Source organism: Cynocephalus volans, chromosome 17, assembly GCF_027409185.1.
Source record: "Cynocephalus volans isolate mCynVol1 chromosome 17, mCynVol1.pri, whole genome shotgun sequence".
In the NCBI taxonomy this organism is placed as follows: Eukaryota; Metazoa; Chordata; class Mammalia; order Dermoptera; family Cynocephalidae; genus Cynocephalus; species Cynocephalus volans.
The window spans coordinates 16,310,685-16,326,924 of NC_084476.1; the positions used below are offsets into that span (position 1 = coordinate 16,310,685).

At 34.4% G+C, this 16,240-nt stretch overlaps 1 protein-coding gene across 2 annotated transcripts in view; it reads left to right on the forward strand.

Annotated features, from left to right (window-relative positions):
• The window catches only part of LOC134365767 (complement C5), a 108,574-nt gene that overhangs the window by 41,735 nt on the left and 50,599 nt on the right, over window positions 1-16,240 (forward strand). For both annotated transcript variants that reach the window (XM_063082037.1, XM_063082038.1), the window contains exons 16-22: window positions 2,994-3,056; window positions 4,108-4,305; window positions 5,987-6,077; window positions 7,591-7,664; window positions 8,403-8,542; window positions 13,780-14,007; window positions 15,241-15,301. In XM_063082037.1, the coding sequence (XP_062938107.1) occupies window positions 2,994-3,056; window positions 4,108-4,305; window positions 5,987-6,077; window positions 7,591-7,664; window positions 8,403-8,542; window positions 13,780-14,007; window positions 15,241-15,301 (855 nt within the window). The remainder of the gene's footprint in view (window positions 1-2,993; window positions 3,057-4,107; window positions 4,306-5,986; window positions 6,078-7,590; window positions 7,665-8,402; window positions 8,543-13,779; window positions 14,008-15,240; window positions 15,302-16,240) is intronic.

The window sequence follows — 16,240 nt, forward strand, 5'->3', positions numbered from 1 at the left end:
TGATATATTCAGAGTGCTGAAATTCTCTACCCACCAAACTATCCTGCAGAAATGAAGGAGATAACATCTTTCTCAGACAAACAAAAACTAAACTAAGGGAATTCATCACCACTAGAAATGCTTAAGGAAGTCCTAGATCTAAAAGAGAAAGAATGATAACAACCATCATGAAAACATGTGAAAGTATAAAACTCACTGTAGAGCATATACACAATTTAGAAAGAGAAAAAAAATCAAACCTTATTAATACAGAAAACCACCAAACCACAAAGATAAATAATAAGAGAGGAAGAAAGTAACAAAGGATATACAAAACAATCAGAAAACAGTCAAATATGTAAGATCTCACATATCAATAATAACTTTGAATTAAACAGATTAAATATCTTAATTAAAAGACATAAACTGGCTGAACGGATAAAAACATCTATATGCTACTTACAAGAAACTTACATTACCTATAAAGTCACACAGACTGAAGGTGAGGGGATGGAAAAAGATATTCCATGCAAATGGAAATCAAAAGCAAGCAGGAGTATCTATATTTGTATAAGATAAAACTGACTTTAAATCAAAAATTGCACAGAGATGAAAGACATTCTACAAGGGGTGTTCAAAAAGTTCATGAAAATTTTGTACTGCCTTTTAATTCTATTTTCCACAAATTTTTTGAAATACCCTTGTATCATGATAAAGGGATCTGTACAGCAAGAAAATATAACAATTTTAAATACATATGCACCAACACAAGAGCACCTAGATATATAAACAAATATTATCAGATCTGAAGGGAGAGATAGACACCAACACAATAATAGTGTAGAATTTCAACACCCCATTCTCAGCATTGGACAGATCATCAAGACAGAAAATTAACAAATAAACATGGGATTTAACTGCACCATAGACCAGATGGACCTAACAGACATTTACAGAACATTACATCCAACAGCTGCGCAATTTACAATTTACACATTCTTTTCATCAGTACATGAAACATTCTCCAAGACTGACTGTATGCTAGGCCATAAAACAAGTCTCAACAAGCTCAAAAAAATTGAAAACATATCAAGTATATTTCCTGACCACAATGGAACAAAACTAGAAATCAATAACAAGAGGAATTTGTGAAACTATACAAATACATGGAAATTAAACAACATGCTCCTCAACAACCAGTGGGTCAAAGAAGAGATTAAGAAGGAAATCAAAAAATTTCTTGAAAAACCTGAAAGTATGAAACTACTAGAAGAAAACATAAGGGAAATAATCCATCACATGGGGCTGGGCATAGATTTTTGGGATATGTCCCTCAAAAGCACAGTCAACAAAAGCAAAAATAGATAAATGATAAAACTAAAATAGATAAAACTAGCTTTCACACATCAAAAAAATTTGTTAACAGAGTGAAGAGACAACCTACAGAATGGGAGAAGATATTTGCAAACTATACATCTGACAAGGGGTTAATATCAAGAATATATAAGGAATTTAAACAACTGAATGGCAAAAAAGCAAATAACCCAATTGAAAAATGAACAAAGGATACTAAAAGATATTTCTCAAAAGAAGACATACAAATTGCCAATAGGCATATGAAAAAATGTTCAACATCACTAATCATCAGGGAAATGCAAATCAAAATAACAGTGAGATACCATCTCACTCCAGTTAAAATGGCTATTATGAAAAAGACAAAAGAAAAAAACCGTTGGCAAGGATGTGGAGAAAAGGGAACCACTCGCACACTGTTGGTGGGAGTATAAACTAGTACAGCCATTATGGAAAACAGAATGGAGGTTGCTCAAAAAATTAAAAATAGAACTCCATTTCATCCAGCAATCCCACTACTGGGTATACACCCAAAGGAAATGAAGTCCGTATGTCAAAGAGCTATCTGCATGCCCATGTTTATTGCAGCACAATTTAGGAAAGCCAAGATATAGAATCAGTATAAGTGTTCAATAATGGATGAATGGATTTTAGAAAATGTGGTATATATACACAGCGGAATACTATTCAACCATAAAAAAGAATGAAGCCCTGTCATTTGTGGCAACATGGATGGACTTGGAGAATGTTATGTTCAGTGAAGTAAACCAGGCACAGAAAGACAAATACCGTATGACTTCACTCATTTGTGGAATCTAAAAAAAAAAAAAAAAAAAAGTTGATATTATAGAGGCAGAGAGTAGAACAGTGGTTAACAGAGAGTGGGAAAGGATGGAGGAGGGGAAAGAAGACAGCGAGAGGTTGGCCAACAGGTACAAAGTCCAATTACATAGGAGGAATAAATTCTGATGTTCTATTGCACAGTAGCATGACTCTTAAGTTTTGTATATTTCACAATATCTAGAGGAAAAGCTTTTGAATGTTTTTGCCACAAACGATAAATGCATGATGTGATTTATAACCTAACACAATTATTATACAACTTATATATGTATCAAAACATCAGATTATACCTCATAAGTATGTATAATCCCAATGTTCCAATTAAGATTAAAAAAGAAAATTTCTTGAAACAAATGATAGGAACACAACATACCAAAACCTATGGGATATAGATAGCCAAAGCAGTATTAAGTGAAAAGTTTATAGCAATAAATGCCTACATCAAAAAATTAGAAAGATCTCAAGTAAACAATCTAACAATGCACCTCAAGCAACTAGAAAAACAAGAACAAACGAACCAAGTTTGAGGAAAAATAGAATTTAAAGATAATGCAAATATTTCCATGACTTTTTGAGGTATCCTCATATATGCAATTGTTATATTTCAATTAAGAAAAAATAAATCTAATAAAATGGAAAAAAAAAAAAACTTAAAAAAAGATGTATCATGCACAATGCCTAATCCCAAGCAGGCTTTCAATATTTGTCGAATGAATGACTTGTTTTAAATACTTAAAGAGTTTCATGGAACTTTTCTGAGATTTCATCTCCTTTTTCTCCTTCTTTGTCCTTATCTTTCTTTTTTTTTTTTTAATAAGATGAACCATGTAAAGAAATTCTGAGGGCAAGAAGAATGCTTCAACAGAAAATAGAAGAAGCAGGTACTCTAAAAGTTTCATGTGGTTGTAAAAGGTTATGGTCTTATCATTCAGAAGCTGGAGAATATTAAACATTATATAATTTCTCCTACTTCATATAGAACAGGTGAAAAGAAATATATGCAAGGAAGTCTAGCTCACCTCCCCCAGAAAGATTTATTCAAATAAATCCAGTAGTTCATTTGGCACAGCCTTAATCTGAGGAAAATAGGTCTCTATTACTTCTGTCTCTAAAATCTAAAATATTAACTCATTTGTCACAAAGATTTCCTCTCTACAAATTTCACCTAGCAACTAAAATGCTTTTTTTCTATTTTATTCTGACAAAATCCATGAATTAATTAACTTTGGGGTATACCTAGAAATCTATTTCTTCTATTTCATATTTTTAACAGTTAAAATCATTTTGGATTATTCCTTGGGAAATAAATCTAATCGGAATTATTTCTGAAAAAATATGTAAATATGATATGATAATTGCCCATGTTACAGTAGAAAGAGTTCAGCTAATAATATAACAATTCCTTCCATTTGTATGTGAGTTATTTTAATTCTAACTTTTATTCTAAGTTCTAATAATATGAAAAGAGACATTGATCAGTTTGAGCACTTACAATAAAGACTGATGCCACTAGTGAAGGTTACAAACCATGTCATATAAGGAATTATTGGAAAAATAGGATATTTAGCTTGAAGAAGGAGATACTTACACAGTGATGATAGCCATCTTCAAATATTTGAAGACTTTTGGGATGTTTAACTTATTTTACTCAAAGGGTGCTGAACTTAAAGTTCCAGTTTCAACAGTTAGTATTCATCTTCGTTGCAGGAAGCCTTTTAACCAGTTAGTGTGAATTGGAATGAACTACCTGGTGAGATCACATTGTTGCCATTCCTAAAGTAGTTCCAGGGGGAGCTTGGTCAGTCAACCAGCCATTGTGGGGAGGCGGGGGTCATATGGCAGTAAAAACCAGGTATCCCTTGAGATTCTTTTAAGCCTGAGATGTTATGATTCTGTGCACAATCAAGGGCATTCGTATTATTACCATTTCAGCTGCTAAATACAAACACACAGTAGTGAAGAAATGTTGTTTCGATGGAGCTCATCGTAATAATGATGAAACCTGTAATCAGCGACTTGCACGGGTTACCATAGGCCCAATGTGCATCAGAGCTTTCAACGAATGTTGTGTCATCGCAACCCAGTTTCGTGCTGAAAAGTCTCATAAAAATCTGCAACTGGGAAGGCTATGTAAGTGTAAAGTTTCGTATCAGAATTCTGCCCAATATGGGGAATTTTGTGTAATTCTATGCTGCTAAGAAAGGTAGTTATCGTGCTCTATTTACAATTGAAAGTAGAAAAGATAACTTGTAAATGTCCATGAGAAAAAAATCTGTTATCATTTCTTGGGAATCAGAAGAGGTATAGTATAGAGCAGAGTACGCTAGTCCAGAGTTAAGACCTGGTAGAACCTTAAAGCCAACACTTTCTGTAAACTTGAATGGTTATTTATCCTCTCTGAGTTTCAGACAAGAAGCTTGGACCAGTTGATCTCCAATATGCCTTTGAGTGCTAAAAGTCTATGATGGTTCTGTGATATTACAACCATTAAAAATTCTGTTTATACCTACACTAATCAAATATAGCAAAAGATTTCTAAGTCTAGCATAAGGTGGTATATTTATATAAAAGTTGAAATCTTATTTCAGTTTCAACCACAGTATACATAGAATTTATAGAACTCTCTTTCATTAATACATTTTCAGAACTTTTAGAACTTTCATTTCTATACCAGTATAGTCTTTAACAACACAAATTAACACAGAATGACAACTCCTGTTTTATATGGTCATGTGTGGCATAACAACCTTTTGGCCAACAATGGACCACATATGCCAGGTGGTACCATAAGATTACACCATATTTTTACTGTACTTTTTCTTTGTTTAGATGTGTTTATTACAACACGTATATCTAATATGATTTTGGTAAATGGCCACGAAATTTGTGTTTGTAGAAACATGTCCATTGAGATGGACAATGTTTAAGATACACTGTTAAGCAAAGCAGAGTACAGTATTTAGATTGTTTTCCAATTTTTGTTTATTACAAGCAACTTTCTAATGAACACTCTAGTACATATTTTTTTCACTTCCCAGTTTTTCAACTATAATCATCTGGCTTAGTTTCAGCTGCATGGAACTCCCTTCTCTCTGGCACTCTGCCCCTCATTCTAGATGCTTGGCCTCCCAAAACTCCCATCTGTGTTGCCACAAGTCTTCCAGACCACCAGGCTCTACTTGGGTTTCTCTTACTGGCCTAGCCTGTAAACTGTCTCCAGGCAATAAGCTGGGACAATTTTAAGGTTCACTTAATCTATTTTCCTTCTCTCAGGGACCACAGTCCTGTGCTGCTTATGTCCTAATGTCTGAAAACTGTTGTTTTATGTATTGTGTCTGGTTTTTCTATTTTTATAAGACAAAAGGGTAAATCCAGTTTCTATTAGTGCATCTTGGATGGAAGTAGAAGTTCTGCCCATTTTTTAAAAAGTAAATATAAATTACTAAATCATGGCAGAGAATCACATAAAACCTTCCTATTTTCTAATATAAACACAATTATTACAATTACAGAAGCGCAAATAACTTTACAGACCGACCGGTATCTTGTATAATCTCAGAAATACTAAACATTTAACAATTTAAGAAACAAATCATTAAACATACTTTAATGCTTTGTTTTGACAATGCTGTTAGTGGAGAAATCCTAAGGCTTTTATAGTTCTCTTGCGAAATCACTAAACAAAATGTTTTATTAGCATTTCAAAAAAATGCTTAAGTTTGAGATTAATGGTCATATTTTTAAATTTGGCTATACGTAGTAGAATTTCTATTGTTTTTCCATAACTGAATATGCTTTTTTTTTTGCCCAGATACAAAGACCGTGTTACCAGTAAGCAAGCCAGAAATTCGTAGCTATTTTCCAGAAAGCTGGTTGTGGGAAGTTCATCATGTTCCCAAAAGGTATTATACTTCTTTCATGTTCCTCTAAAGGAAACGTGGATAATGCAAGTATTATGGCCAAAAATATGGAAACCACCCATTTCTCAATGGTTTATTTAAGAGTTAAGATGGTACTATTATTTGGTCAAATTTTGTTTTGTTTTGCTTCTCTCTCTCTCTCTTTTTAAAAAAATGTACTTTGCTTTGGTATTTGGCTCCATGGCAGGATTAACTATTGGTGGAAAAGGGTGCTATTCCACGTAATTTCATTTCACTTAAGTACACATTTACTGCACACAACTATGTGCTATCCACCATACTGAGTAGCTTTATCTTAAAATATCTATAGCATAAAACAAACATTGGTAAACAAGAAGAAAGGTTCTTTTCTTCTTAAAGTCCTTTATTCATCTCATTTTTATGGAATGCCTCCTCGGTACCAGGCACTGAAAACAGTTAATGAGCAGTACTGAGTCCCCAAGCCTCTCTCTTCCTAGGTGAGCCCAAAGCACTGGCTTTCCAATGAGAAGTCAAGGCCCTGGCTCCAGAGCTCTCCTCAGTAGTCTCCTTGTCCTTACCCTGTCCCCTCTAATTTTTTCTCCACACTGTTGTCCATTTCACCTGACATTGCCCTTAGCTAGCACTTTCTCTGGCAAACCTTCTCATCACTATCCCCCACCCACCAGTGATTGAATTAATTGCCTCTCCCAATTAACCCTGTTGCATGTATAATGTATAATATTGTATAATGTATAATGTTGTGGTATAATGGCCTGTTTACTTGCCTGCCTTCCACATTAAAATGTAAATACCTCCAGGGCAAGGACTAAATCCAGATTGCTGAATTTAGGACCTGGCATATGATTCAGCTTGTACAGACACGAAAATAAACGTGTTAAATGAATGTGCACTGTCTCTGCACTCTTTTAATGCCTTATTGGCTCAGTTATTACAATAAGTGCAATTTATTAACATAACTATTCCTTCCACTAGACTGTAAGCTGCTTGAGAGCAGGACTATATCTTGTAAGTGCTGTGTACTCAGTATTTGGCATTATGCCTGACACAAAGTTGGTCGACAATATCTGTAAATAAATATACAAGATTAATCGTAATCAGAAATCTTTAGTTAAGTAACTGTGATGAGCGGTATGAAGATACATTATTTTGCCTCTCTGTTTTAGAACATAACATATTCACGATGAACATAATTTTTCTTTGCTTCTCTATTTTAGAACATATTCATGATGAACATAATTTTCTCTTTGTTTTGTATGCTTTGATTTTGCAATGTTTCAAAGGCATCCTTCTGAACTTGAATTCTCATCCTGCAGGTGCAATGTTTAAAATCATGGAATATGTGAGAGTTACTGAACATATTTTTCTTGATGGGTTTTTCCTTAATACTTGATATGGTTTTATCTTGTAATTTGTTTTTCCTTCTATGAAGCAAAAATTTTGTTAATGGGTGCCTCTATCAAGTTGGGTTAATTAATGTCTCACTGTATTTGGATTTCTACATTTTAACTTACAGAAGCCAGTTGCAGTTTGCACTACCTGATTCTCTAACTACCTGGGAAATTCAAGGTGTTGGCATTTCAAATAGTGGTAAGCAAACTTAAGTTATATACTCATATAAGGAATGATTTGATTAGAAGATGTAGTCCTTTTTTACTTTTATTTAGTTTACCCAGTACTTAAGGGGTGTCATTTTTTAAAATATTATTTTTTATATGTTACCAAAAGACTTGGATATACTCACATCTTTGAACATATTGATTTCTTCTTTTGTTCTTCTGTTAGCTGTCATTTTATAGATGCTGGCGTCAAGTCCCTGTTTCTCTTTGCTCTTCTCAGTGACAGTGACAGGGAGCTTGAATAAAGTTAGAAACAAACACGTGACTTCCCATTTGGGCTGATGCCCCTTTGTGGTGACTAAGTACAAACATTCTGTATGTAACTTCAGGCTTGGTTTTATTTGTGTATTTGCTATTTTAATTTTCACAAAAATCTTTGTGTCTACAATCAAAGTGTTATACCCATTAAATGTAGCCAATAATGAATATCTTTTTAAAAAATTCAGTGCTTTAGTTGCTAAATATTCTCATGCCTTAGATAGAATTAAATATTTGTTGAACAGGTGAAGCTTTCTGTGAACACCAATAATTATTGAAATAAAGATCAATGAGTAGAAAATTCAAGGACATGGGGTGATAATACGGAAAAAAACATGAGCTAATATTCTTTCTCCCTTGAAATAAAGCAAATGTGAGACATTTTAGTACTAATGAGGCATTGTAGGAATTCCCTAACATGCTTCTACTTTGCTTTCACCTTGGGCTGAAGGAATATGTGTTGCTGATCTTCTCAAGGCAAAGGTGTTCAAAGACGTCTTCCTGGAAATGAATATACCATATTCTGTTGTACGAGGGGAACAGATCCAGTTAAAAGGAACTGTTTATAACTATAGGACTTCTGGGACACTGGTAAGTAGGTATTTATGGTATGTTAGAAGAAAGGGAGGAAAGGAGACAATTTCTGGTTTTCTGAGAATGTTTTTAATGTAATCATCACACACACACACAAATAAAAAATCAATTCAGTTCAACAATATAAACCAAGCACTTAACGATGTGTACTATAGTAGATGTGCAGCTTAATAAGTGAAGGGGGAAGAAAGGAGGGGTTGAGACAAGTATTCATGTAATTCTAATTTAAAGAAGAATAAGGTGCATGAGATAATCAATATGTTGTGAAGGCTCAGAGAAGGATGAGCTCACATTTAGTTCATTTGTCACCCTGGACTCTGAGTTCCTTGATCTCCTTGACTTTCCTGCATTTTAGCCATTCATGTTCATCTTCATTTTATAGATCTTGTCATCCTCTCTGAAAACTTGATTTCAAACATCGCAGGATCCAATTACAACCTCCTCTCTATCCTCCTAACTCATTAAACCCATTACTTCCATAGCTAGAGCTCAGCAGCATCATTGAAACCTCCAATCCATTGGCTCAACCACTTATTTATTATCCATTAGCCCTCTGCTATTTTTATTTTACTTCTTGTTAAGGTTAGAATTCATAAACCATCATTACAACCACACTGATTAAACTCATGTCAACTCCTTTGATCTTCTCTTGGCCCAGGGTACAATGCATGAAAAACTCCAACTATGATTGGACCCACCATTTATCTTCTTTGTCAGCACACTTTGAAAGATAATTTTACAGTAGGCTGACTGATTTCACATGAATATCACAATCATAAAACTTTATGTGGGAACTCAATGTGGTCCAGAAATCTAACTATACTTTTTAAAAGCTCCAATTTTATTCTTAGAGATGAGTATTTCAGTGGCTTCCAAAAAATTTGCTTGTATACCCTCAAAAATGTTTTTGAAAAACCATGTATTTCATTGACCCATTTTTAACTTGGCATCTGTATTAGTCTGTTTTCTGTCAGTTATAACAGAATACCTGACACTGGGTGATTTATAAAGAAATGAAATTTATTTCTTACATATTTGGAGACTGGAAAGTCCAAGATCCAGGGGGCACATCTGGTTAGGACCTTCTCCTTGGTGGGGACTCTGTACAGAGTCCCATAGCAACACAAGGTATCACCTCATGAGAATGGCAAGAATGTTTTCATGTGCTGCCCTTAAGAAGTCACCAGTCCACACACACAATAACCCATTACTGCATGAATGGATTAATCCATTCATGACAGCATAGTCCTCATGATCCAATCCCCTCTTAAAGGCCCCACCTTTCAGCACTGCTACATTGGGAATCAAGCTCTCACATGATCTTGGGGGGACATTCAAACCATAGCAGCATTTAAAATTATTTATCATAAGTTCAGAACAACATGCCAATCTATAGCCTTTGGAATATTTAAATATTGCTCTTTTAAAATAAAAATATTATATCAAACTTTTAAACGTATGTAATAGAATCTAAATACCACATCAATCCACTTTTAAAATACTCAAATAAACTCTTAACAACAGATTACATCAGGAGTACTTCCACAAGTTTATGGAAAGATTTGTGTTATTTTTTAATTCTATTTTTCCACGAACTTTTTGAAGTACCCTTGTATATCATTCTTTTTTCTCTATGAACTCATATTTCCATTCCACTCCCCTAATGATATATATTTTATGCTTGAATTTTTTCTGCTGATTACCCTATTATATTTTGATGCAACAAAAATACATACATTGAAAATAAAATATTTTGAAATCCTATAAGACTCATCTGAAAAAATTGGATAATAATGGCATCTACTTCATTATTGAAGATTAAATGACCTAATTCATGTAAATGCAAAGCCTGGCCCGTAGCAAGTACTAGAAAGATGTTTATACTTATTAGTATTTATAGGAGCACCTTTGTATGTTACTGAAATTAATCTTTTGTTGGTTATAAGAGAGTACTTCAAAAATTTCATGGAAGGATTCACATTATCTTTTAATTCTATTTTTATGCAAACTTTTTGAAGTACCCTTGTATATGTTACTGGCATTTTCTTTAATCTGCTACTTGTCTTTAACTTTGTTAATAGTATGTTTTTAAATTGTATGTTATCAAATCTGTAAATCTTTTCTGTTATGACTTCTGGGTTTTGTGTTTTTGGGAAATCTTTCTTCACCACAAATTTTAAAAAATGTTTTTCCATATTTTTTTCTAATACTTTTATAGCTTTTGTGAGCATTTATTATTATTTTTTAATCTGAAATAAGGACATAGACCCAAATAGATAGCCAGTTGATCCAGCAGTATTTGTTAAGGAATTCATACTTTTGCCACTGATTTGAAGAGTCATCTTGCCCATATATATTGAGTCCCCATATATATGGGTCTTTTTATAGATTCTCTGCTCTGTTCCATTCAACTATCAGTTTTTGTTTGCCCCAGTATCACTGTGTTTTAAAGTTTTATAGATTTGTGGTTCTATTGTATATCTGTTAGGCAAGTGTTAGGCAAGTATTCTTATTTTTCAAATGTTTTTTATGTTGTTGTTATTCTTACACATTTAATCTGCCAAATAAACTTTGGAATTAGTTTGTTGAATTCTACTTTTAAAATTTTATTCAACTTTTGATAGGTATTGCTCTGAATTCACAAACTAACATAAGGGAAATGACCTCCCTACCATATTGAATCTTTTACATCTCTGTCCTTTTACTTTATGTACCAGATCAGGGGACCAAATCTGGCCTGCCACCTCTTTTTATATGACATGGAAGTCAAGAATTTCTGTCATATTTTTAAATGGCTGAGAAAAAAACAAACAAAAGAAAAATATTTTATGACATGTGAAAATGATATGAAATTCAAATTTCAGTGGCCACGTTCATTTGTATAGGTGTTGTCCATAGCAGAGCTGAGTAGATATGATGTAGACCATATGTAGTTCTTTCATTGCTTTGCACCATTGCTTGGAGCATTACAAATTGCAATGACACAATTATAACTCGACAGCATTTTAAGCTGCCACACATATCACTGTACTGTCGCACTTTATCTAATCTTTAAATTATCAGTGCATTTCCATCATATCAAAACAAGAAACAAATACATCTGTGATATCTGGGGGTTTAGTCCCTATTAATTACCTTTCCCCTTAAGTATGGCTTTCCCATTTCCTTACATCCAATCATTTTGGATTGAACCCTAAATTTTATTAATGAAATGTTATAAAGACTTTGGATGCTGTTATGTTACTCTGAAGAGCTTTCATCTTTGCTCATGTGTTTTAGCAGGCAATTGGCTGAATTCAATCTCATACTCTAAAATTTCGGTTCAGTTCTTTTAGCCTTAGCTGAGATGCTTGGAGTCTGTGATATGTGTAGTTCAAAGGTTGGCCAGGTTGAGCAAAGATTATACACTGAACTTGGATCTCCTTTACTTTTCAGCTGTGGTAGCTGCCCCCCTACCCCCAACCCTATACTCTGTCCTCTGGTTCCTCAAGCCATTAAGATGGCAGGTTTCTACTGGAGTTTTAGTCACTCCTGAATGCACCAATGAGGCCGGCCATCACATTAAAGCTCTAAAGCACAGGACATGTACCCAGTGTCATTCCCTTCTCCCCTTCCAGTCTAGCACCTTCAGGTAGTTTGTTATAATATTTATCTTGTCTAGAGTTTATAGTTATTTTTGCAGAAGGGTTTCCCAACAGGAGCTACTTGGCTATTACTGAAACCAGAAACTGCCATAGGTTTTTTTTTTTTTTTTTTTTTTTAATTTTATTTTCTCAATATACATTGTGGCTGATTATTGCTCCCCATCACCAAAACCACCCTCCCTTCTCCCTCCCCCCTCCCCCCCAACAACGTCCTTTCTGTTTGCTTGTCGTATCAACTTCAAGTAATTGTGGTTGTTATATCTTCTTCCCCACCCCCCGGTTTTGTGTGTGTGTGTGTGTGTGTGTGTGTGTGTGTGTGTGTGTGTGTGTGTGTGTGTGTGTGTGTGTGTGTGAATTTATATATTAATTTTTAGCTCCCACCAATAAGTGAGAACATGTGGTATTTCTCTTTCTGTGCCTGACTTGTTTCACTTAATATAATTCTCTCAAGGTCCATCCATGTTGTTGCAAATGGCAGTATTTCATTCGTTTTTATAGCTGAGTAGTATTCCATTATTGATATTCTCCATTAGTTTCAAAAGTTTCTTCCTATTCCCAATTTACTAAGAGTTCTTTCAATGAAATTATGAAGAATTTTATCAAGTGACTGTGTTATATCTTTCCCCACACTCCCCCTGCTATCCTGGGGGAATCGCTGGCCTCGGGTGACCCAATGGTCCTGTTTATTGAGCTCCTGTGCCACCCACACTGGTTGTTGTGTTTCCCAAGACAGTTAAGAGGTAAAAGGAACTTTCTATTTTTGAGAAATTTCTCAAAATTAGTTGTTGAATGTTGATGCTCTCTCTTGTTTATCTGCTTGATTTATTCTGGATTTTATGGACTTATTCTTTTGGGTATAGTTCTTGATTTTGTCAGTTCACTAGATTTTAGAGGGAAGATGAAAAATATTTACTATTTGAGCCAGAAGTCAGTGGGTACTATTATTATTCCCATTACAAGAATGAGGAAATGGAGGATTAAAAAATCATATGACCTGTTCCCTAACACCATTAAAAAGAGGAGAGCTGAGATTTGAATCTAGGTCTTTTTTGGAGCCAGAGTGCAGTTGTAAAATAGGCTGCAAGTGGGAAATTAATATGAAAAATGATTGGGAAAGTAAGTTGGGGACATATTGGGCAGGGACTTGAATGCCAAGATATGGAGTTTGCAGTCTTTCTTCAAACCATCACTCATTGAATACCAGAGGCTGAGCTAAAAGATACAAAAATGAAGAAAACACAGAGTTCCTGAGCCTGAGGCTCCCAGTGTCTAAAGTACAAACGTGTGAAGAGACAGGGTAACAAGTGCTGTCACAGCAGCATGAGCAAAGACCCACAGCAGCTTTGTGCCTATTATATTAGGTACAGTCTAAGGAGTGTAAGACATTTCTGGGCCTGTGCTGAGTTTTCTAGACATCCCTTCACATTGCTCAGCTCTACAGCAACTTGTTTGCATGTGTTAGGAAATCTGAAATGAGATTTCTCCTATTTAAAACACCAGTGTAGAATTTGTGTCCAGATCAGCACAGTCAGGGTAAACTTCCTTATAGATAAGTATTTTGATATAATTCTGCACTCGTGGTTATTTCAGTTCTGTGTTAAAATGTCTGCTGTGGAGGGAATCTGTACATCGGGAAGCCCAGCCATTGACCACCAAGGGACAAAGTCGTCCAAATGTGTGCGCCAGAAAATAGAGGGCTCCTCCAATCACTTGGTGACATTCACGGTGCTTCCTTTGGAAATTGGCCTACACAACATCAATTTTTCACTGGAGACTTCATTTGGAAAAGAAATCTTAGTGAAAACATTACGAGTGGTGGTAAGAAAAACATGCTTTTTCTGATTCTCTTAAAAACAGTTTTTTCATTCTGGAAAAAAAAAAAAGTTAACAACTTATGCTTAAATGATTCCAAAAGACAGACAGAGAAAGAAAGATAAACAATGATGTAAATGTAACAAAATGTTCACAGTTGAGGAATCTGGAAGTTTATCCCAGATTTTTATTTGTACTATTCTTGCAACTTTTCTATAAATCTGAAATTACACTTAAAATTTTTAAATAAAACAATGACATTTGCTTTTTGTAGAAAATATGGAATATTGGAAAACCACAGAGAAAAAAATTAAAATCACCCATAATCTCCATACCCAGAGATACCCAATTTTAACAATTTGGTACATGTCTTCCAGGCGTTTTTTTCTCCTGTCACACTCAGGAAGTGTCTTGAAATCTGATGCACCAGCCATAATGCTAGGTACTAGAGATAAAATAATAAATAAGACATGGCCCTTGCATTTAAAGAATTTGCAGCCTAGAAAATTTTCCATTTTATAAATAAGTAAACAGGCCAAAAAAGGAAGAAAAACTATCACTTATTAAGTACTGTTTACCCATAGTCTGGATGTTTTTATGTTATCTTATTAAGATAAGATTCTTATACAATTATGATTTGTCCATTTGTCCATTTAAAAAGATAAGATTCTTGTCAAGGGTCACATGGCTAGTTAGCCTGGGTCTGCCTAGGTCATCATTTTCTGAGTTTGTTTTCAGCTATGAAATTCACTCCAGTGAACATTTTGTGCGAGACACATTCTTGTGTGAGGCACATTCTTGTGTATCCTTGAGTCATGGTTTCCAAGTACAAACTCTGGAGTGAGGCTGCCTGGCTTTGAATCCTGGCTCCGCCACTTCCTAGCAGTATGACATTGGACAAGCTACTCGATCTCTCTGTGTGTCAGTTTCCTTGTCTGTCAAATGGGAGTAATAAATAGCATCTACCTCACAGAGTTTTTTAGAGGTTAAATGAGCTAATACATACATTGCACTTAGACCAATTACTGGCTTATAATAACTTCTATTTGTTTGCTCTGATCAAATAGCCAGAAAATCTTATTACTACATTTATGTATATAACTATATGCACTTGTTTTTTCAAAAAGAAAAAAAAAGGATTTTTTAATTTAAAAAGTAATCCAGAAAATTGATCCAAGGTATTCAAGTCATATAAATTTAATTATATTCTTAACTGAGTATTTTCTGCCTTTATTTTAGCCAGAAGGTGTCAAAAGAGAAAGTTATGCTGGTGTTACTCTGGATCCTAGGGGTATTTATGGTAGGCAAAATGACTTTGTATTTTATATGTCGTCCTTTTGCTCTAGAAATGAAAATGTATATGTAACTTAAAACACTGTTTTTCAAAATGTTAATTGTCTAGAATCAGAAATATTCACTTCTTAGATTTCTACCCTTCTTCGTAGCATTTGTTGTAGTATAATTACATGACTTCCCTTATATATTAGTCATATTCTATGCATCACAACAATAATTTATAATATTTTATAGTAGAACCATCAGTCCAAAGACTACCTAAGAAAAAGTCATTTACATAATTACTTAACATGCATTATCTCAAAACACAATAATGCTGATTAATCACTTAACAAACCCATTCCTCATTGCTCCTACTTCCCTGCTTTTCCTTCAATTGAGAAACTCTGAATCTTCTCAAAGCCAGAATTTTGCAAAATTTGAGTATTGAATGAAGGCCTAAATACATACAAGGGTACTTCAGAAAGTTTGTTGAAAAATAGAATTACAAGATAATACAAATCTTTCCATGAAGTACCCTTGTATATATGTATTTGTGAAATTTAGAATGTGCTCAGCTAACAATTCTTTTCTTTTCAACAAAAGAAGACAGACTGCTGTAGTTCTTACTACAAATCAAGTGCCATTTCCTCTGGGAAAGCAAAGAGTTAATGCCCTTTACATTTTAAATCAGCCGGGTATCATGAACTGAATAAGGATGTCTTCAGCAGAGTAATAAAAAGAAAATTCCATTCTAGGTATACATATCCATACGGCAACATTTTTCTCTAATTTTACCTTCACCCAGACCTCCCAGCCTGCCCATTGCAAATGATCTATGGATAGAGAGATGTCAGGCTCTGAGGTTTTTGGCCTCATGCAGTTAACGTCAAGCCTCAGAGCCACTGCGTCCTTTGTTTTCTCTTTCTTTTCACCACTGATGTCTCCTGCACTGGTATTATTG